The sequence below is a fragment of the Orcinus orca genome, chromosome 11 (assembly GCF_937001465.1).
Source record: "Orcinus orca chromosome 11, mOrcOrc1.1, whole genome shotgun sequence".
NCBI classification, from domain to species: Eukaryota; Metazoa; Chordata; class Mammalia; order Artiodactyla; family Delphinidae; genus Orcinus; species Orcinus orca.
Genome location: NC_064569.1, coordinates 48,861,504 through 48,878,652, shown reverse-complemented (window position 1 = coordinate 48,878,652; position 17,149 = coordinate 48,861,504). Strand labels below are relative to the sequence as shown.

The 17,149-nt window shown below is 37.6% G+C and overlaps 1 protein-coding gene across 1 annotated transcript in view; it reads left to right on the top strand.

The window, feature by feature from the left end:
- TAFA2 (TAFA chemokine like family member 2) overlaps window positions 1-13,860 on the top strand; it is a 555,918-nt gene extending 542,058 nt beyond the window's left edge. The window contains exon 5 of the mRNA XM_004276580.3: window positions 11,689-13,860. Within this exon, the coding sequence (XP_004276628.1) occupies window positions 11,689-11,700 (12 nt within the window). The 3' untranslated portion in view covers window positions 11,701-13,860. The remainder of the gene's footprint in view (window positions 1-11,688) is intronic.
- The last annotated feature ends 3,289 nt before the right edge of the window (window positions 13,861-17,149 follow it).

Genomic DNA, 17,149 nt, shown 5'->3' with positions numbered 1-17,149 from the left:
TTTTGGTTTCCATTTGCATGGAATATCTTTTTCCATCCCCTTACTTTCAGTCTGTATGTGTCTCTAGGTCTGAAGTGGGTCTCTTGTAGATAGCATATATAAGGGTCCTGTTTTTGTATCCATTCAGCCAATCTGTGTCTTTTGGTGGGAGCATTTAGTCCATTTACATTTATGGTAATTATCGATATGTATGTTCCTATTCCCATTTTCTAAATTGTTTTGGGTTCATTATTATAGGTCTTTTCCTTCTCTTGTGTTTCTTGTCTAGGGAAGTTCCTTTAGCATTTGTTGTAAAGCTGGTTTGGTGGTGCTGAACTCTCTCAGCTTTTGCTTTTCCGTAAAGGATTTAATTTCTCCATCGAATCTGAATGAGATCCTTGCTGGGTAGAGTAATCTTGGTTGCAGGTTTTTCTCCTTCATCACTTTCAGTATGTCCTGCCACTCCCTTCTGGCTTGCAGGGTTTCTGCTGAGACATCAGCTGTTAACCTTATGAGGATTCCCTTGTGTGTTATTTACTGTTTTTCCCTTGCTGCTTTTAATATGCTTTCTTTGTATTTAATTTTTGACAGTTTGATTAATATGTGTCTTGGTGTGTTTCTCCTTGGATTTATCCTGTATGGGACTCTCTGTGCTTCCTGGACTTGATTAACTATTTCCTTTCCCATCTTAGGGAAGTTTTCAACTATAATCTCTTCAAATATTTTCTCAGTCCCTTTCTTTTTCTCTTCTTCCTCTGGAACCCCTATAATGTTGGTGCATTTAATGTTGTCCCAGAGGTCTCTGAGACTGTCCTCAGTTCGTTTCATTCTTTTTTCTTTATTCTGCTCTGCAGTAGTTATTTCCACTATTTTATCTTCCAGGTCACTTATCCGTTCTTCTGCCTCAGTTATTCTGCTATTGATCCCATCTAGAGTACTTTTAATTTCATTTATTGTGTTGTTCATGGTTGCTTGTTTCATCTTTATTTCTTCTAGGTCCTTGTTAACTGTTTCTTGCATTTTGTCCATTCTATTTCCAAGATTTCGGATCATCCTTACTATCATTATTCTGAATTCTTTTTCAGGTAGACTGCCTATTTCCTCTTCATTTGTTATGTCTGGTGCATTTTTATCTTGCTCCTTCATCTGCGGTGTGTTTTTCTGTCTTCTCATTTTGCTTATCTTACTGTGTTTGGGGGGTCTCCTTTTTGCAGGCTGCAGGTTCGTAGTTCCCGCTGTTTTTGATGTCTGTCTCCAGTGGCTAAGGTTGGTTCAGTGGGTTGTGTAGGCTTCCTGGTGGAGGGGACTAGTGCCTGTGTTGTGGTGGATGAGGCTGGATCTTGTCTCTCTAGTGGGCAGGTCCACGTCTGGTGGTGTGTTTTGTGGTGTCTGTGGACTTATTATGATTTTAGGCAGCCTCTCTGCTAATGGGTGGGGTTGTGTTCCTGTCTTGCTAGTTGTTTGGCATAGGTTGTCCAGCACTGTAGCTTGCTGGTCGTTGAGTGAAGCTGGGTGCTGGTGTTGAGATGGAGATCTCTGGGAGATTTTTGCCGTTTGATATTATGTAGAGCTGGGAGGTCTCTTGTTGTCCAGTGTCCTGAAGTTGGCTCTCCCACCTCAGAGGCAGAGCCCTGACTCATGGCTGGAGCACCAAGAGCCTTTCATCCACACGGCTCAGAATAAAAGGGAGAAAAAGTAGAGAGAATTAGTAGAAGTATGAAGAAAGAAAGAAAGAAAGAAAGAGAGAAAGAAAGAAAGGAAGGAAGGAAGAAAGAAGAAAAGGAAAGAAGGCAAGAAGTAAAGGAGGGAGGGAGGAAGGAAGGAAAAAAGACAAAGAAAGGAGATACAGTAAAATAAAGTATAATAAAGTTATTGAATTAAAAAATAATTATTTAGAAAACAAAAAGGGACGGATAGAACCTTAGGATAAATGTTGGAAGCAAAGCTATACAGACAAAATCTTACACAGAATCATACACATACACCCTTACAAAAAGAGGTAAAGGGGAAAAAATCATAAATCTTGCTCTCAAAGTCCACCTCCTCAATTTGGGATGATTCGTTGTCTAAAGGAGGGAAGGAAGGAAAGAAAGAAAGAAAGAAGGAATGAAGGTAAAGTATAATAGAGTTATTAAAATTAATTATTAAGAAAAAAATTTAAAAAAAACAATGGACGGATAGAACCCTAGGACAAATGGTGGAAGCAAAGCTATACAGACAAGTTCTCACACAGAAGCATACACATACACATTCACAAAAAGAGGAAAACGGGAAAAAAAAATCATAGATCTTGCTCTCGAAGTCCACCTCCTCAATTTGGGATGACTCGTTGTCTATTCATGTATTCCACAGATGCAGGGCACATCAAGTTGATTGTGGAGCTTTAATCCGCTGCTCCTGAGGCTGCTGGGAGAGATTTCCCTTTCTCTTCTTTGTTCTCACAGCTCACAGGGGCTCAGCTTTGGATTTGGCCCCGCCTCTGCGTGTAGGTCGCAGGAGGGCATCTGTTTTTGGCTCAGACAGGACGGGGTTAAAGGAGCCGCTGACTCGGGGGCTCTGGCTCACTCAGGCCGGGGGGAGGGAGGGGCATGGAATGCAGAGCCAGCCTGCGGCGGCAGAGGCCGGCATGACGTTGCACCAGCCTGAGGCGTGCCGTGCGTTCCCCCGGGAAAGTTGTCCCTGGATCCCGGGACCCTGGCAGTGGCGGGCTGCACAGGCTCCCCGGAAGGGAGGTGTGGAGAGTGACCTGTGCTCACACACAGGCCCCTTGCTGGCGGCAGCAGCAGCCTTAGTGTCTCCTGCCCGTCTCTGGGGTTCGCGCTTTTAGCCGCGGCTCGCGCCCGTCTCTGGAGCTCCTTTAAGCAACGCTCTTAATCCTCTCTCCTCGCGCACCAGGAAACAGAGGGAAGAAAAAGTCTCTTGCCTCTTCGGCAGGTGCAGACTTTTTCCCGGACTCCCTCCCGGCTAGCTGTGGTGCACTAACCCCTTCAGGCTATATTCAAGCCGCCAACCCCAGTCCTCTCCCTGCGCTCCCACCGAAACCCGAGCCTCAGCTCGCAGCCCCGCCCGCCCCAGCAGGTGAGCAGATCTCGGGCTGGTGAGTGCCGGTCGGCACCGATCCTCTGTGCGGGAATCTCCCCGCTTTGCCCTCCGCACCCCTGTTGCTGTGCTCTCCTCCGCGGCTCCGAAGCTCCCCCCTCCTCCTCCCACAGTCTCCGCCCGTGAAGGGGCTTCCTAGTGTGTGGAAACTTTTCCTCCTTCACAGCTCCCTCCCACTGGTGCTGGTGCCGTCCCTATTCTTTTGTTTCTGTTTTTTCTTTATTTTCTTTTGCCCTACCCAGGTACGTGGGGGGGTTTCTTGCCTTTTGGGAGGTCTGAGGTCTTCTGCCGGCATTCAGTAGGTGTTCTGTAGGAGTTGTTCCACGTGTAGATGTATTTCTGGTGTATCTGTGGGGAGGAAGGTGATCTCCACGTCTTACTCTTCCACCATATTCCCAGCACCCCTCATGACTATTTTTTTTAAAGGGAGAAATATATCTGGGAAATAGGAAAAAAAAAAAAATCAAACACCCCCAACATAGTAAACATCACTGCCTATGCTGCCCTATCCTTCACAAAATGGATTCTAGTTTCTATAACTTAGAGAAACATTTTTTCCCAAAAATGTACCACATATAGATTGGTCATCTCTAAACTTAATTTTATGGCAGAAGATAGGGATGGAAAGGAGAGAGTGTGTGTGTGTGCTACTTAAGGCACGGTACTAGCCTCGTTCTTCCACAAGTTACACCAAGTTCTTTTCAAAATGAAAGCAACATATTCTTTATGCAGACAGGTGTCTCAAGGAAAAGTTGTATTTATAACTCAAACCAACCAGGAAGCTAAGAGAAAATGTTTCTTAGTAATTCCTAGGCTACTAAGACAGATTCCTTCCAAGTTTCAATCCTTCCTCCCAAATTCCACTTATCTTAAATTCACCTTATAAACACAATTTTTATTGCTTACTTCTGTTAGCCCTTATACGCAGTGAGGCTGAAATTCTTGACTGTGATACTTGACCAGATGTAAACTTTTAAAGTAAGTCTTTACAACAGAAATTGGATTAAAAACTATCAATTCAAATTACTTCTTTACATATGTGAGGTGAGTCTAAAGAAATGAACCTACTATTAAATTTAGCAGGAAAAGTGCCTTCCAACTGAGTTCAAAGTTTCAACCGTCTCTAAAAATGTGTGAACTCACTGGTATATGGAATAATATCTGTAAAAATCTATTCAGCTTTCCTCAAAGCATTCAAACTAATTGTTTTCCCATTTTAAGGACTATGATGTTTCTTTAAACAGTGTAATACCATTATACTGTTGTCTTTCAAAATTATCTAAATTTTTGTTGTTTTTCCACCTGGATTAAATGGAAGGTATATATGGTAGAAAGCCAGGAGAAGTAGGAAAGTCTTAAATTTTCTTAATGTCCCAAAGGAACTTATTAACTACCCAAAGAGAAGTCAGGGAATGCTAACAGTTAATGTCATCCAGAGAGAGTCAGTTGATCTGCCTCCGAGTGGATGAATGTGCATAAATGGAAGTGCAAACAGTCATCTGCTTTCATGAGTCACATAGAAGAGTTCATGGCAGGCACACTGTACCGCTTTCAAAGTTCCAAGAAATGGTGCAAGTCCATCTGTTCCAAAGACTCATTTCTAGTTGAGATCTTCATTTGCACAGCACAGGAAGCTGAAAGCCACTGACAGATGTATTTGTGGTAAAAGCTCACTAGTCCTGCATTCTAATATAGGTTTTTTAGTAAAATGAAGTCTATATATTGGTTATACCACCAATGAATTTAGGTAATAAATAAGGTAATCAGGTAATCAAGTAAATAATAAAGTAATCGGGATAAAATTTTATACCATTTTGAATTAGTCCTTATTATCCTTGAGGATAGAAGGGAATTAGAAACTCACTAAGTCTAGCCAGCTTGTTTGACAGGTATGAACGAACCAGGGAGGTTGAGAGATTTTTAAGTGACTTGTCCAAAGTTCTAAAACCAGAAGCTTGTAACACTTATAAACTCTTATCAAAACAAGCCCACCTCTTCTCAGTCAGTCTGGTGCTCTGTTTTCTTTTCCAGAAGTCTAGGAAGACTCTATGACATTTTCCGCTTCCAAACCAGGACCCACACTGAGGTACACCTAAATACTGGGTTGGCAAAAAGGTTTGGGTTTTTCCTTAAGATGTTACAGAATAGAATCAGTTAGCTACAGAAATGCTCTGTTGTTTGAAATGACTATTCCCAATCACCCAAGGCTGTTAAATTTTTTGAGATAAATTTTTTGAGAATTCATAGAACGGATAACAAGGTCAGTTAGTGGCACTATTGACCCCAGCCGAAGTATGAAACAGATTGGCTTTGGTGCCGCACATGTTAAATGTGGAGGCCAAGCCACAGCACCAGCCATTCTTAGGAAGGAAAATGAAACTGCGGTATGAAAATGCAGTAGTTTTCAGGGCTTATAGGAATCACTTTCACCAGCATGAAGGTAAAATAGAGGCTTAATTTTTTACATAGGTGTGTATGTTTATGAAGGTGATTCATATGTCATTGCCTTAAACTGCCTCATCTATACTTAAAAGCTGTCTGGTCAGCTTGCTCTTAAATGATTATTTCAGACCAATAGGAGTCTTCCATTTCATAATACCTCATTGCATAAGGTGCTTTAAGAAAGCACAAGTGCGTTCATGTACAGTTACGACCAACTCAATGGCAGCTTTTCTCCAGCTTAAATGAGAAAACCTGCTGCTGCAGAGTCAGAGTCATGATGTTTTAATTGCACATTTAGTACACAAAAAGTGAAGCAAGAAGTCATGTACTTGTAAGAGCTACATTAAAAAAATACATTTGCAGTGAAGCAGCAATTATTTTCCAAGCAAGGAATAGTTCATTCAAATCAGCATTTAGTGGTTAAAAAAAATGGGATTGCTTTAAGAATCCATTTACCGACTCAGAAAGATTTTAAATGGTAGAGTGCCTTATGTTATATACCTGAAACTAATACAATGTATGTCAATTATACATTAATAAAGAAATTAATTAATTAAAAGATCAGCATTTAGCATGAGGGTATTCTAGTCTTCCTTTTTACCTATATCGAATAAGTTAGATTATTGGAATATTAGTTTGAAATGATGCCTATCTATGATGTTAAGAGGCTGTATTATAAAAATCTGACATGCACTGCATTTTAATCTGCTGCCTCCTTTCAGAAATACTGCCACCTATTCCTTGCCTTCCAATTATTTAAAGAATGTCCATCAGTCTAAAGATAAATGTTTGTTTCTCTAATAACCTGGGTATTTTAGTGAAAATTTTTTTAAAAAATGAAATTGACTTACGTTCATAATGCATTGTCTCTTCTATTCTTGTATGTGACTCATTTTATATTCAAAGGAACATAAATATTGTTCAATAGTTCCTCATAAAAAGATTTTAATGACCACACTGGAGAAAATAAGAATATTTTGTAAGTTAAGCTAATATGATAGGATTTACACGGACACTGTGGCGATTTGGCAGTGATTTCACAAATTTATGTAGACTGGCAGAGTGAACAACTGAAATTTAAAAAAAAATCTGGGATATGGGCTGGAACCCAAATACATCAAAGGAGCCATCAATAATGAATAAGGAAACTTACAAATCTGCATTTTGTTTGGCATAATTATACCACATTTATTTCTACGCCTAGGTGGTTAAAGTGTAGTACTAGTTTCCTAAATATTTTTCCTGCATGTAGAGTCTGATGGCAGCTGGTCCACTAGAAAAACAAATAATGCAATTGCCTGTAAAAACTAGTAACTTATGCTCAGAAATAATCGAGGGCAAACGTAGGAATTCAATGCGTTTAGGTGCGTAGAAATGTACCCATATCTGAATAATGTTACCACTTACATAATGCTTATTATGTGCCTTAGAATATTAGTTCTAAGCATTTGACCAATTAACTTATTTTCTCCTCAGCTCATACAACTCTATGATTTAGGTACTAATATTATAGCTGTTTTACTCAAGGTCACATGCTGAGTTATCAGCAGAAATAAGCACTGAACCTAGACAGCCTGGCTTCAAAGTATAACCTTTTTAACCATTACATACTCTCTATCACCTTGTCTGAAAAGACAGTCTCTCTCCCAAAGCCAGCTAAAACAATAGTGCTTCCATCTTGATATATGACTTTGATTAACAGCATACGAAATGAATAATTACAAATTTAGTTACTATAAGACACAGCAAATTTACTAATTAAATCAATGTTTATAGAGAAACGAGAAGTAATAATGCCCCCTCCCATAGGCATCCTATGCATCACCTTTTGTGTCTTATTTGGGAATTAGTACTGCTGCCACCTGTTAATATTTAAAAAGCATTTGCCTGGACAGACACTTGGCAGGGATTATCTGATTTAATCACAATAGCAAACATATGAGGGCTGATAATACCATTTTTATATTTCACATGGGGAGACTAAGGCTCGGGGGTTTAAATAATTTATCAACCTCACAGTGTTAGAAAGTGATAAGGCAGAGATTTGAACCCAGGCAGCCTGTCTGCACAGCCCACACTATTTGTCATTATGCCTCTTACCATAGTGTGTTGTTTCCCATTGGCAACCTAGTCAGCATGATTTGAACAGGGAAAAAGAACTATAGGCTCCATGAATATAATGATTTTAAGAACTTTATAAAAGCATCTTTTGCACTTGGGGACAGAATGGATTCTGTAATTTTTTACCTTTTTTAGCCTTTCTAATTTATCTTACCTTGAAGATGGGCAGAGCATATAACATAATGGTCAAAATGAAGACAGGCAGTATTAAAATAGTTGACTTCACTTCATTTTAAATATAGCATCTTATATGCCATTTACCTGGTTTTAGTTTCGCCATTTAAATCGGTGAACAGATGTAAAAAGACATGATTTTAGCATAAATTATTGAGAAATCTAATCAGAGCCCTGTAGTAGATTTGTTGGACTGGAAGAAATAAATGGATGCTCTCATCTTAAAGAATCAGTGCTTTTTATTTAATGTTACCAGATTAGCTTCTTCAACCTGGTGGCTCATTACCAAGATAGCTTTGTGCTTTATGAAATAATATTGATAATAATAGTAATAATAATTTATTATTGCATGTGTTCAGCAGCCAAGTAGTTTCACTTACCGAATTGGCTGGTGTGCAGCACACACAAAATTTGCATGAAAAAGAACAGCTGTGTAAAATACTGCCTTTGGAAAGGCAAATTTACTGAGACAGTAATTACAGTGTATGAAGCTCAAGGCATAACCGTAATGATTGTAGGACCATTTCTCTCCCTCATGCAGTATTTTACATCTATTGCCCTCAGAACCAGAAGACAGCGAATTCATGGTAGCAAATGCTATTTCCTATCCAGTAAAAGTGATTCTATTGCAACCTCCTGCTTTTAGTCACTGAAAACTTGCTGAAAAGCCTCCTTTGAAGGTAAAACTTTTACTAGTTGGCCTCTTCCAAAAGATGGGCTTGAGTGACAAGAGAGTAATATTTAAGTTCTAAAAAATAAGGCAGTGCTTAATTTGATGTACTAAAAGCTTACTTTTGAATGACAGCAAAATTTTTAAATGTTGGATTGTATAAGTATTGTTTAAGCAACTCTTTCATATCAGGAAGTTCCAGTTTATCATCTATAAAGGGTAAAATGGCAATCCTTTTTCCTCCATTAGCATGTCATAATTTAAACATGATTCACTTGGACTTAATGAGCACATAAATCATAAAAGCGTTTTTTGTACTGAATTTTAGACAATAATTTTAAAGTGTTATTTGGACCTTTCATATTAGGTGATGAAAATTGGTGACAATGTACCTGTATTCAGAATCATCTACATGTTTTTAAATCTTTGGCTTTGCCATTTCATTTGGTACAAATCTGGAAGTTGTCAGGGAGAGCGCTGATATATTCATACTTCGTTGAAAAGGGCAAATTATGACTTAGCCTTTGTTTGAATTCCTTAAGTGTAGTCCTCTAACTTGAGAGTGAATGTCTGTCTGTTAGTGGGATCCTCTCATTCTACTTTTAGTGGTTTTCTTGTTAAATATTTATGCATTGAAAAAAACTGATCCCAACTCTAAAACGTTCATTTTTATAGTACTTCATAGTTGACAAAGCTAGGTTTTCATAAGTATAATAATTCGATCCTCATAGCAACGCTGTGAGGCTAACAAGATTATCCCCATTTTACACATGGGAAGCTGTAGGGCCCAGAGGTTGTATGACACAGCCAGTGTGATTAGTATTCTTGCCACACTGACCTAAATCCAGAGCTCTATGTGCCGAACCACAACAGTCCTCTGATCAAGATCAAATGATTTACAAAAATCATACTGAAAACAAGTTGTCTGTTACCCTTCATCTCATAAAATGTGGATTTTTTAGGATTAATAAACTAGGAAACTAGGAAATAGTGCATGAAATTGGAGAATAAGGAAAAGCTTTCATTATGTTTCAATCCATGCTTATTTAGACGATCACTTCTTTAAATCATGTTTAAAGTTTGGTTTTCTAGCAATTATTTTAGCTGATAGAAACACAGCATGATAGAAATGTGTATTTATGACATTCTGGGGCATGTGGATTGTATAGTTATGTGTTTGTGTATACTTATATGTTTCTTCTACTGACATGGAAGAAAAATGTATTACAGATATATAAACCTTTGGTATTATACTGTCAATTTGATGTCTATTTTTAAAATTATGTGAAAATAAAGCTTTAAATATATCAATGGTTGAGAGAATCACTCCTCAGCTTTATATAAACCAGCAGGATGAAATACTTACCTTGGAATGAAGATGTAAGAATGCGTCCGCCACACCCACCAAGAGATTACTTGGAACCTGGGCTTGCGGTGGCTCAAGAGGACGTGTCACTTGCTTTCCTGGAGTCATTGCACTGTGCCCCTCCAGTTGCCCGTGTTGAACCTCTCCTGAGGCTAAACCAGTTGTTCTCTTCCTCTTTTTTTCCTGTCATTTCAAGCACTGGTTCCCATATTATGTTTCATAATGATGCCTACTAAGAGAGTTTTCAGAAAAGGCAGGTGAATTTTCTCAGCCAGCGGAAATCAGATTGTATTAAATCAATGTTTGTCAATAAAGTGTATCACAAAAATAACATTTCTGTGTTTCTCACAGTGATCAGCCATCTGCATCAGCAACCTGTAACATCATGTCCATAGCACTCTTCACATTTCCTCCCCACCTTCTTCTTACACTGACTCCCAGGCTGGGAGCCATTCTCACAACTTGTATAAAATGACCATTGAATGGCAGACAAATTGATAATGAAATTGCTTCCCTATCGAAGATATCCCCCGCTCCCAGAATCTCTAGAGGCCAGCAGACCCTTCACATCTGTATCTTCCCACCCACAGTTCCATTCCTTCCATAGTTTCTCTGTGCACGGGCATAAGCAGCTACAGATACACAGACAGAAGCTCCTTCTTTGGGAGGGGTAGCTGACCAACGAGACACAGATATGAAGGCTCCCTCCATGCAGAACCTACCTGTTTGAATTTTACACCTTCCTGTGGAGACCAGCTATGGCAGAGCAAAGTCTAGAGCTGCCTTTCTTGTTTTGTTTAATGTTCCTATTTTTCATAGTTGACCGAACAACAATAAACAACCCAAACAAAACCCAGTCTTTTGGCAAATATTTCATGAAAAGACAAGTAACTATGTCATTTAATGAAATAAAACCAAAGTATCCACAATAATTTTTAAAAACTCACTTTTTGTTACTCACCATTGCTGCAAAAGAACTGTTAGGCAACTCTAAGTACTGTGATATTAAGAGGATAACTAGAAATTCACTGACACAGCAGAAATCTCTCTCTCTATATCATCTTCCTTCCATATGCATATAGAGATATCTGTGTATGTATCAGGTATTCTAGCTAGCTAGCTATTATTCCTTTTTCCTGCATACAAACATTCTCTGGACTTGAGTAGGTGTAAAAATCCAGTGTGAATCTGCCTCAGTAATGTATAATAGCATTAATAATACCGCTGTAATCAATTTCATGAGAAATTTGGGCACCTTTAAAATTTGGTAAAGGATTGTACTATCATTAATTGTTTTTCTCTCAAAATAATAGGGTTTATTTTGCCTTATGAATGGCTAATTTTCTGAAATACAGTTGAGTCGATAAGCACTCAACTTTTAAACTACTTCAAGAATGGATTTTATGCAACCAGATCTCAAGGGCTTTCTTGAAGATGGGGTCTGATTGTATTCCTGAGGCCAAAGGCTTTTCTTCACTGACTCCTGGCATGATGTGTATGATCTCTGGGTTATTATGTCCACCAAGCCTGTGCAAAGAACAGGGATTCCAGAATCATTCTTCAGATCTGAAAGGGCAAAGATCACCAGTTAAGATCTTCCTGGTCACCGTTGGAGTCATTTGGATAATAGTTCAAGGGGCTCTAAAAATATTATGAAATAATAGAGAAAATAATTCTTTTAATAAGCTATAAATACCTAAATATGGTAGTCCTTTAAAATTCAATAATTTATTTGATACAGCATTTTGAGTTACATATTCATTTCTAATACTTAATTGTGTAGAGTTTTAAGATGCTGGCTATTATGAAATGATTCTATTTTCTTCTTCTTTTGCAGGTAACCCATTAACAAAGGATAAATCAAGGGATCCTCAAGGCTGATTACATTGAACATCAGCATAGAAACATAACTCATGAGGTGATCTTGAAGGAAAATTTTTATACAGCTCACAAGAGGCACTCTGGAGTCTGCTATTTCCAGGGGATTTCATGGCTTGTAATCAGCTTCTTCTTGGAATCAAGACTTTTTAAAAGTCCGACATGAACTTCTATATCATGAAGATTTCATCAGATCTGAACTGCGTTCAACTTGTATAATTGCACTTGCAAAAAGGATTTGAAGTTACTGTCTGAAGAGTTGGCGTTGCCGGATGGTGTCAGAGACACTTACCTTTTGGGCTCTTGGCTCCAAATGTGACTGCTTTTCTTGTTTCTGAGTCTCCCAAGTGCACTGGCCTTCTGTCATGGACCTGTTCCTGAGTCCTGTGTTCAGTGGCTAGGACTGCACATGGCTTCAGTGACTTTTCCTTTGCGAACTTCTCCTCTGGCATGGTGTAGACTGAGACAATTTATTTGTATCCTAATCTTGAAGCTCTGAAAGCCTACATGTTTTAACATCTTAAAGTTGCTTTTGTTAAAGGAATGGAAATATATATCCATTGATAATAATTATTGTTGGCAAGTAAAGTTATCTGAATACATCAATCATATAAGAATGTATAGACAAGCTGACATGTTTCCCCAAGGCTCACACACTGCTGCAGCTCTCTGTCAGTAAAATAGGTAGTAGTTAGAACTGAATTACCATTTTCATTATATACACCTGTTTGGTACCTCTAGAGTACTCTCCCTTTCAGTTTTTTTGTGTTTTTTTTTTAAAGTGGGCTTTTTCTTTCATTTTTATCTTTACTTTTTCCCTTCACAGAAATTAGCAGTGAGCAGTCAAGTATTTAGGTAACCTTCAGTTTCAAAAAATTGCCAAGGATGCACGTGGGTTTTGATTTCTTAGCTTGAAAGTTATTCACTTAGATTTCTTCTAGTATTTTTTTAAACTGTCCTTTCTATCTCATTCTAAAAAGGCTGTCTCTTGCTCTATCCCAATGACTGTTTGAATGCCTATCTATTTGTTTATTCAGTCTGTTGGTAGAATAAATTGTTCTTTTCCTTGGTCTAAATTTTATAAATATTTGCTTACAGTTGTCCCGTTCAAACAATTTCTTTAGTCAGTCTTTGTCCACGTTTTCGTAGTACTTTTAACATTTGTGGTTTTCAGTTCTACAGGAAAATCTTATAAATATTTCAAGGCCTTAAACATGTATGTACTTGTTTTTCTAAGTTACTCGCAGAATGTATAATTTTATACTACATCTGCTTTGTTTCATTTGTGATGCGGAGGGAGAGAAGAATGGAAATTGCATAGCCATTCTGGATATTGTATAAAGGTATAGTTTGAAAGAATGTAAAGGGGGAGGAGCTTCTATGTTTTACTCATCTTAGACTAATAGGAAGATACTTCAGAAATTGTCCTATTAGAAGTTCCATTATGTTAGAGAAGGTGTGGACATCTTTTGTTTTTTAAAACTCACTGACATGGCCAATTAGGTATATGTTGATTTCCATGATGGAGGCTGACATACAGACCAAAGCTCTCCAGGCTAAATTGGTAACAACTTTCAAAGACCAAGACATTACCCAGAATATTTTCTCGGCAGAATGACTAAAAGTGTAAAATTTGTTAAACATTAAATTTGTAAAGTATGCTTTTAATATTGAACTAAAGTAAACTATACTGCCCCGTAAGTCCATGGAATGGAATGACTTTCTCCTTGCATTTTAATTATGCATATACAACTAGATGGCTCTGAGTGAATTTTGCAATGGTTCAAGACTGTCTCAACTCATAAAGAAAGGAGTAACAGTTGTGCTGGAGTTTCTGCATCAGTAATAATATCATTAATTTCTTTGGAACAAAGTGGAAAACTATATTATTTTGGAAATTATGAATTTGTCCTAGGTTTGAAATTATAGATCATGCCTCTCATTTTTTAAACTATGTCCCTTAAAACAACACTGGAAATTCTGTATTATATTCAAGTGTAATACATGCATATCAATAGAAAAAAATAAATGGAATTTCAAATATATTAACTAGATTATCCCCAGTAGATTAATGTTGTGACTCTTCAGAAAAGGCGAATAAAATTGGAATATAAAATGGACTCTTTTTCATGAGTTACATTCAGAGAATCTGTTTTCCAGTGTTTTATCTTAAAAGTACTTCAGTTACTATCTAGGAAAACCTCTGAGTTTATGGGGAAGCTGACATAAATTCTTCAATCTTCTTTTTATAAAAATCCATGGCAAATCTTGCCATTTACACAAGGTTCCAATATTTGACTTGCTTCTTTGCTAAGAAACAATTGAAATAGATATATCTACACTTGTGCCACTTGCTCACATCTTGACTGTGAGCAAAACTGGCAAAATTTTGCTAGCAATATACAAAAATCATTTTATTATAAAAATTGTTGAAAATAATGACTGTTTATCCTTTGAAATTCATTATACAGTTGGCCCTTGAACAACATAGGTTTGAACTGCACAGGTCTACTTATACATGGAGTTTTTTCAACATTAAGTACTACAGTACTACACAATCTGAGGTTGGTTCCAGGGATGCAGAACCTTGGGTATGGAGGAACCGCATAGAGGGAAGATGGACTGTAAGTTATACGCAGATTTTCGACTGCATGTAGGGTTAGCTCCCCTGACCCCAGCATTATTCAAAGGTCAACCATATATGGAAATGTTAATTAAAACATAAAATATGGCTATGATTTAGCCTTTAAAAATTACTTTAAGTAGCTTTTATTTTGAAGTAATTTAAGATTTCCAATGTTATGAAAATAGCTCAGAGGACTTCTGTGTATCCTTTTCCCCATTATCGCCCAGTGATAACATCTTACCAAACCAAGAAATTGACATTGGTACAACACTATCTACTCAAATACAGACCTTATTCAGATTTCACTGGTTTCACATGCACTTTGGGTGTGTTTATGTGTGTGTGTATACGATCTTATTCTTTTTAATTAATTTGGTAAACACCTACTTCAGTATGTCATAACATAGAATAGATCATGAGAGTCTATGGGTCAATGAGTGGCTGATTTGTGATGACTTTTTTGAAGTTCTCTATTTATGGAATAACATCCTATAGCTTTGTTTTATTTTTATACATTCTTGTTGCCTTAACACAATGGAAACTTCCAGTTTTAACATCAGACAGTACCATATAAGATCTCAAATTTGGAATTGGCCTTAATGGGTAGGAAGAGGTCTGAGAATCTGCATCTATGGTTGAAATAAAAAGGGAGTTTGGTCCTGTTTTTATTTCCCTCAGCAAGGACTGTGCTACTACACAATGCTATACAAGTAGGTTGTGACTTTTGATAATACACAATGGCTAATAGCACGATGATTAAGTGGGACATGATCTTTTAAAAATGTTGATCATTTTCTCAATTCATGATCATATATCCATCTGAAAGAGCAACATATGCAAAAATATCAAGTAGTATTTTTCATCATGGAGCCCTTTCTCATATTGACCCACTTAAGTGGAGAGAATTAGAATGATGGAAGACACAGAGAAGCTGAAAAGTTGGGGAGACACATATTGGGTGTCTGTTCCCTCCTGTTCCCCTTACCCACATAGAGAACTCATAGTAGAGCATTACTATTTTTTTAAGGTAAGGGTTTTTCTCTGCCTTTCTGCCTTCATACCTGCCTTCCTCTCCTTTCTTGTTTTCTTCCTTTCTTCCTTACCCTCATTTCCTTCCATCTTTCCCTTCCTTCCTTGCCCTCTCTTTCATTTTAAATATAGAATACTTTGAAAAAAGAATAGAGGTAGCAGATTTTATTCATTGCACTGTGTGATACTAAAAAGTAGTGTAGACCTCACAATTATCTGGCATGTAATTGACTTATTCCTACTAGGCACATGCATATTTGGTGAGATCAAACGTTAGCTGAAGTTTAGCCTTTAAAATGGCCTTTAAAATCTATTCAATGGATTTTTTTTAATGCCCTACGTTTGCAGGGCATACTGCTAACCAATGAAAAGTAGGTACACAGAAGACATAAGTGTTTCATATTTGATTTTTTTAAATCTTCATTATATTTCAAATTAATAAATGTTATACACTATGTCAGACATTTTTCTGGAAGGTTTTATCTGTTATACAAAGTGATTGAACTTTAGAAGGTATGTGAGCAGGGCACTACAAAGTTTTGTTTCACAGGTTTCAGCAAAAATGTGATGGAAAGTCTTAAAGAAGAGAGACTGTGCACTTGAAGAGAAGTTAGAGGGGACTAACATAACCCAGGGAAAGTTAATGAGGGCCTGAGCTTGGACTATCACACTGAGGAGAATGTGAAAAAAATAGATATCAATCCTGGTTGTCATTTAAATTACTTGAAGATCTAAAAATTATCCACACCCAACTCTACTCTCTGAGATTCTCTTAATTGGTTTAGGATTAGAGTCTGGGAACAAGTATTTTTTAAAAATCTCCTTGGGTGATTTAATGTGCATTCTGGGTTAAGAACCACTAATGAAGGGTTTTGCCAAGGTAGAAATGAGAAGTTGGGTGGGATGATTGGATGAGTATAAGGGAGATGTGGAAGAGAACTCAAAGCCCTGAGCCTACTAAAATGGGATAATTGAGATTTAGTTAAATATTAGAAAACTCTGAAGGAAAAGCAAGTTGAGTGGCAGGTGGAGACAATGAGTTCATTTTTTAAGCCTAATGAGTTTACAGTGCCAAGGTAACATTCAGAAAGGTCATGTTAGATAAGAACTGAACAGGCTTTATTGGATTTGTAATTAGAGAATGTTGGTCTTGGAAAGAGCAGTTTTAGTGAAGTGCTTATTGTAGAGCTGAGATTTCAGTGGGTTGGAGAGTGAATGAGAGATGTGAAAGTGGAAAATAGTACATGTAGACTTCTATTTCACAGGGGAATAAAAAGGAAAAGTAGGGTAGTGGTTATGCAGGGGAGGCAGAATTGAAAGAGTGTATTTTTCTTAATATGGAAGAAATTAGAGTATGTTCATCTATACCATAAGGGAGGGAGGAGAGGATGAGAGGTATGTTAAGAACCCAGGAGTGAAAATATAAAGGAAAGTTGAAAGTAGGGGTGTTTCTATCTAGATGGAAAGAAAGATAAAATGTATGAGGAATAAGCAGGATCAAATCCCATAGAAATTCTAAGGGGATGTGAACAGTGAAGAGGCAAGTGGTGTTTAGCTCTTTGGTAACCTTCAACAGAGCAGTGTCAGTAGTTAGCCCAGGAGTCGGAAAGCAATCATTGAAGTTGATTAGTACATGGGTGAGTGTCAGCTTGTCCCTGGGCTACTTAGACTTAGGAAGTTAATAACTCCAAGATCATAAATAGATAAATGAGAGAGAAATTAACTAAGTCTCAGTATCCTTATTCATGAAATAAAGATATCTACC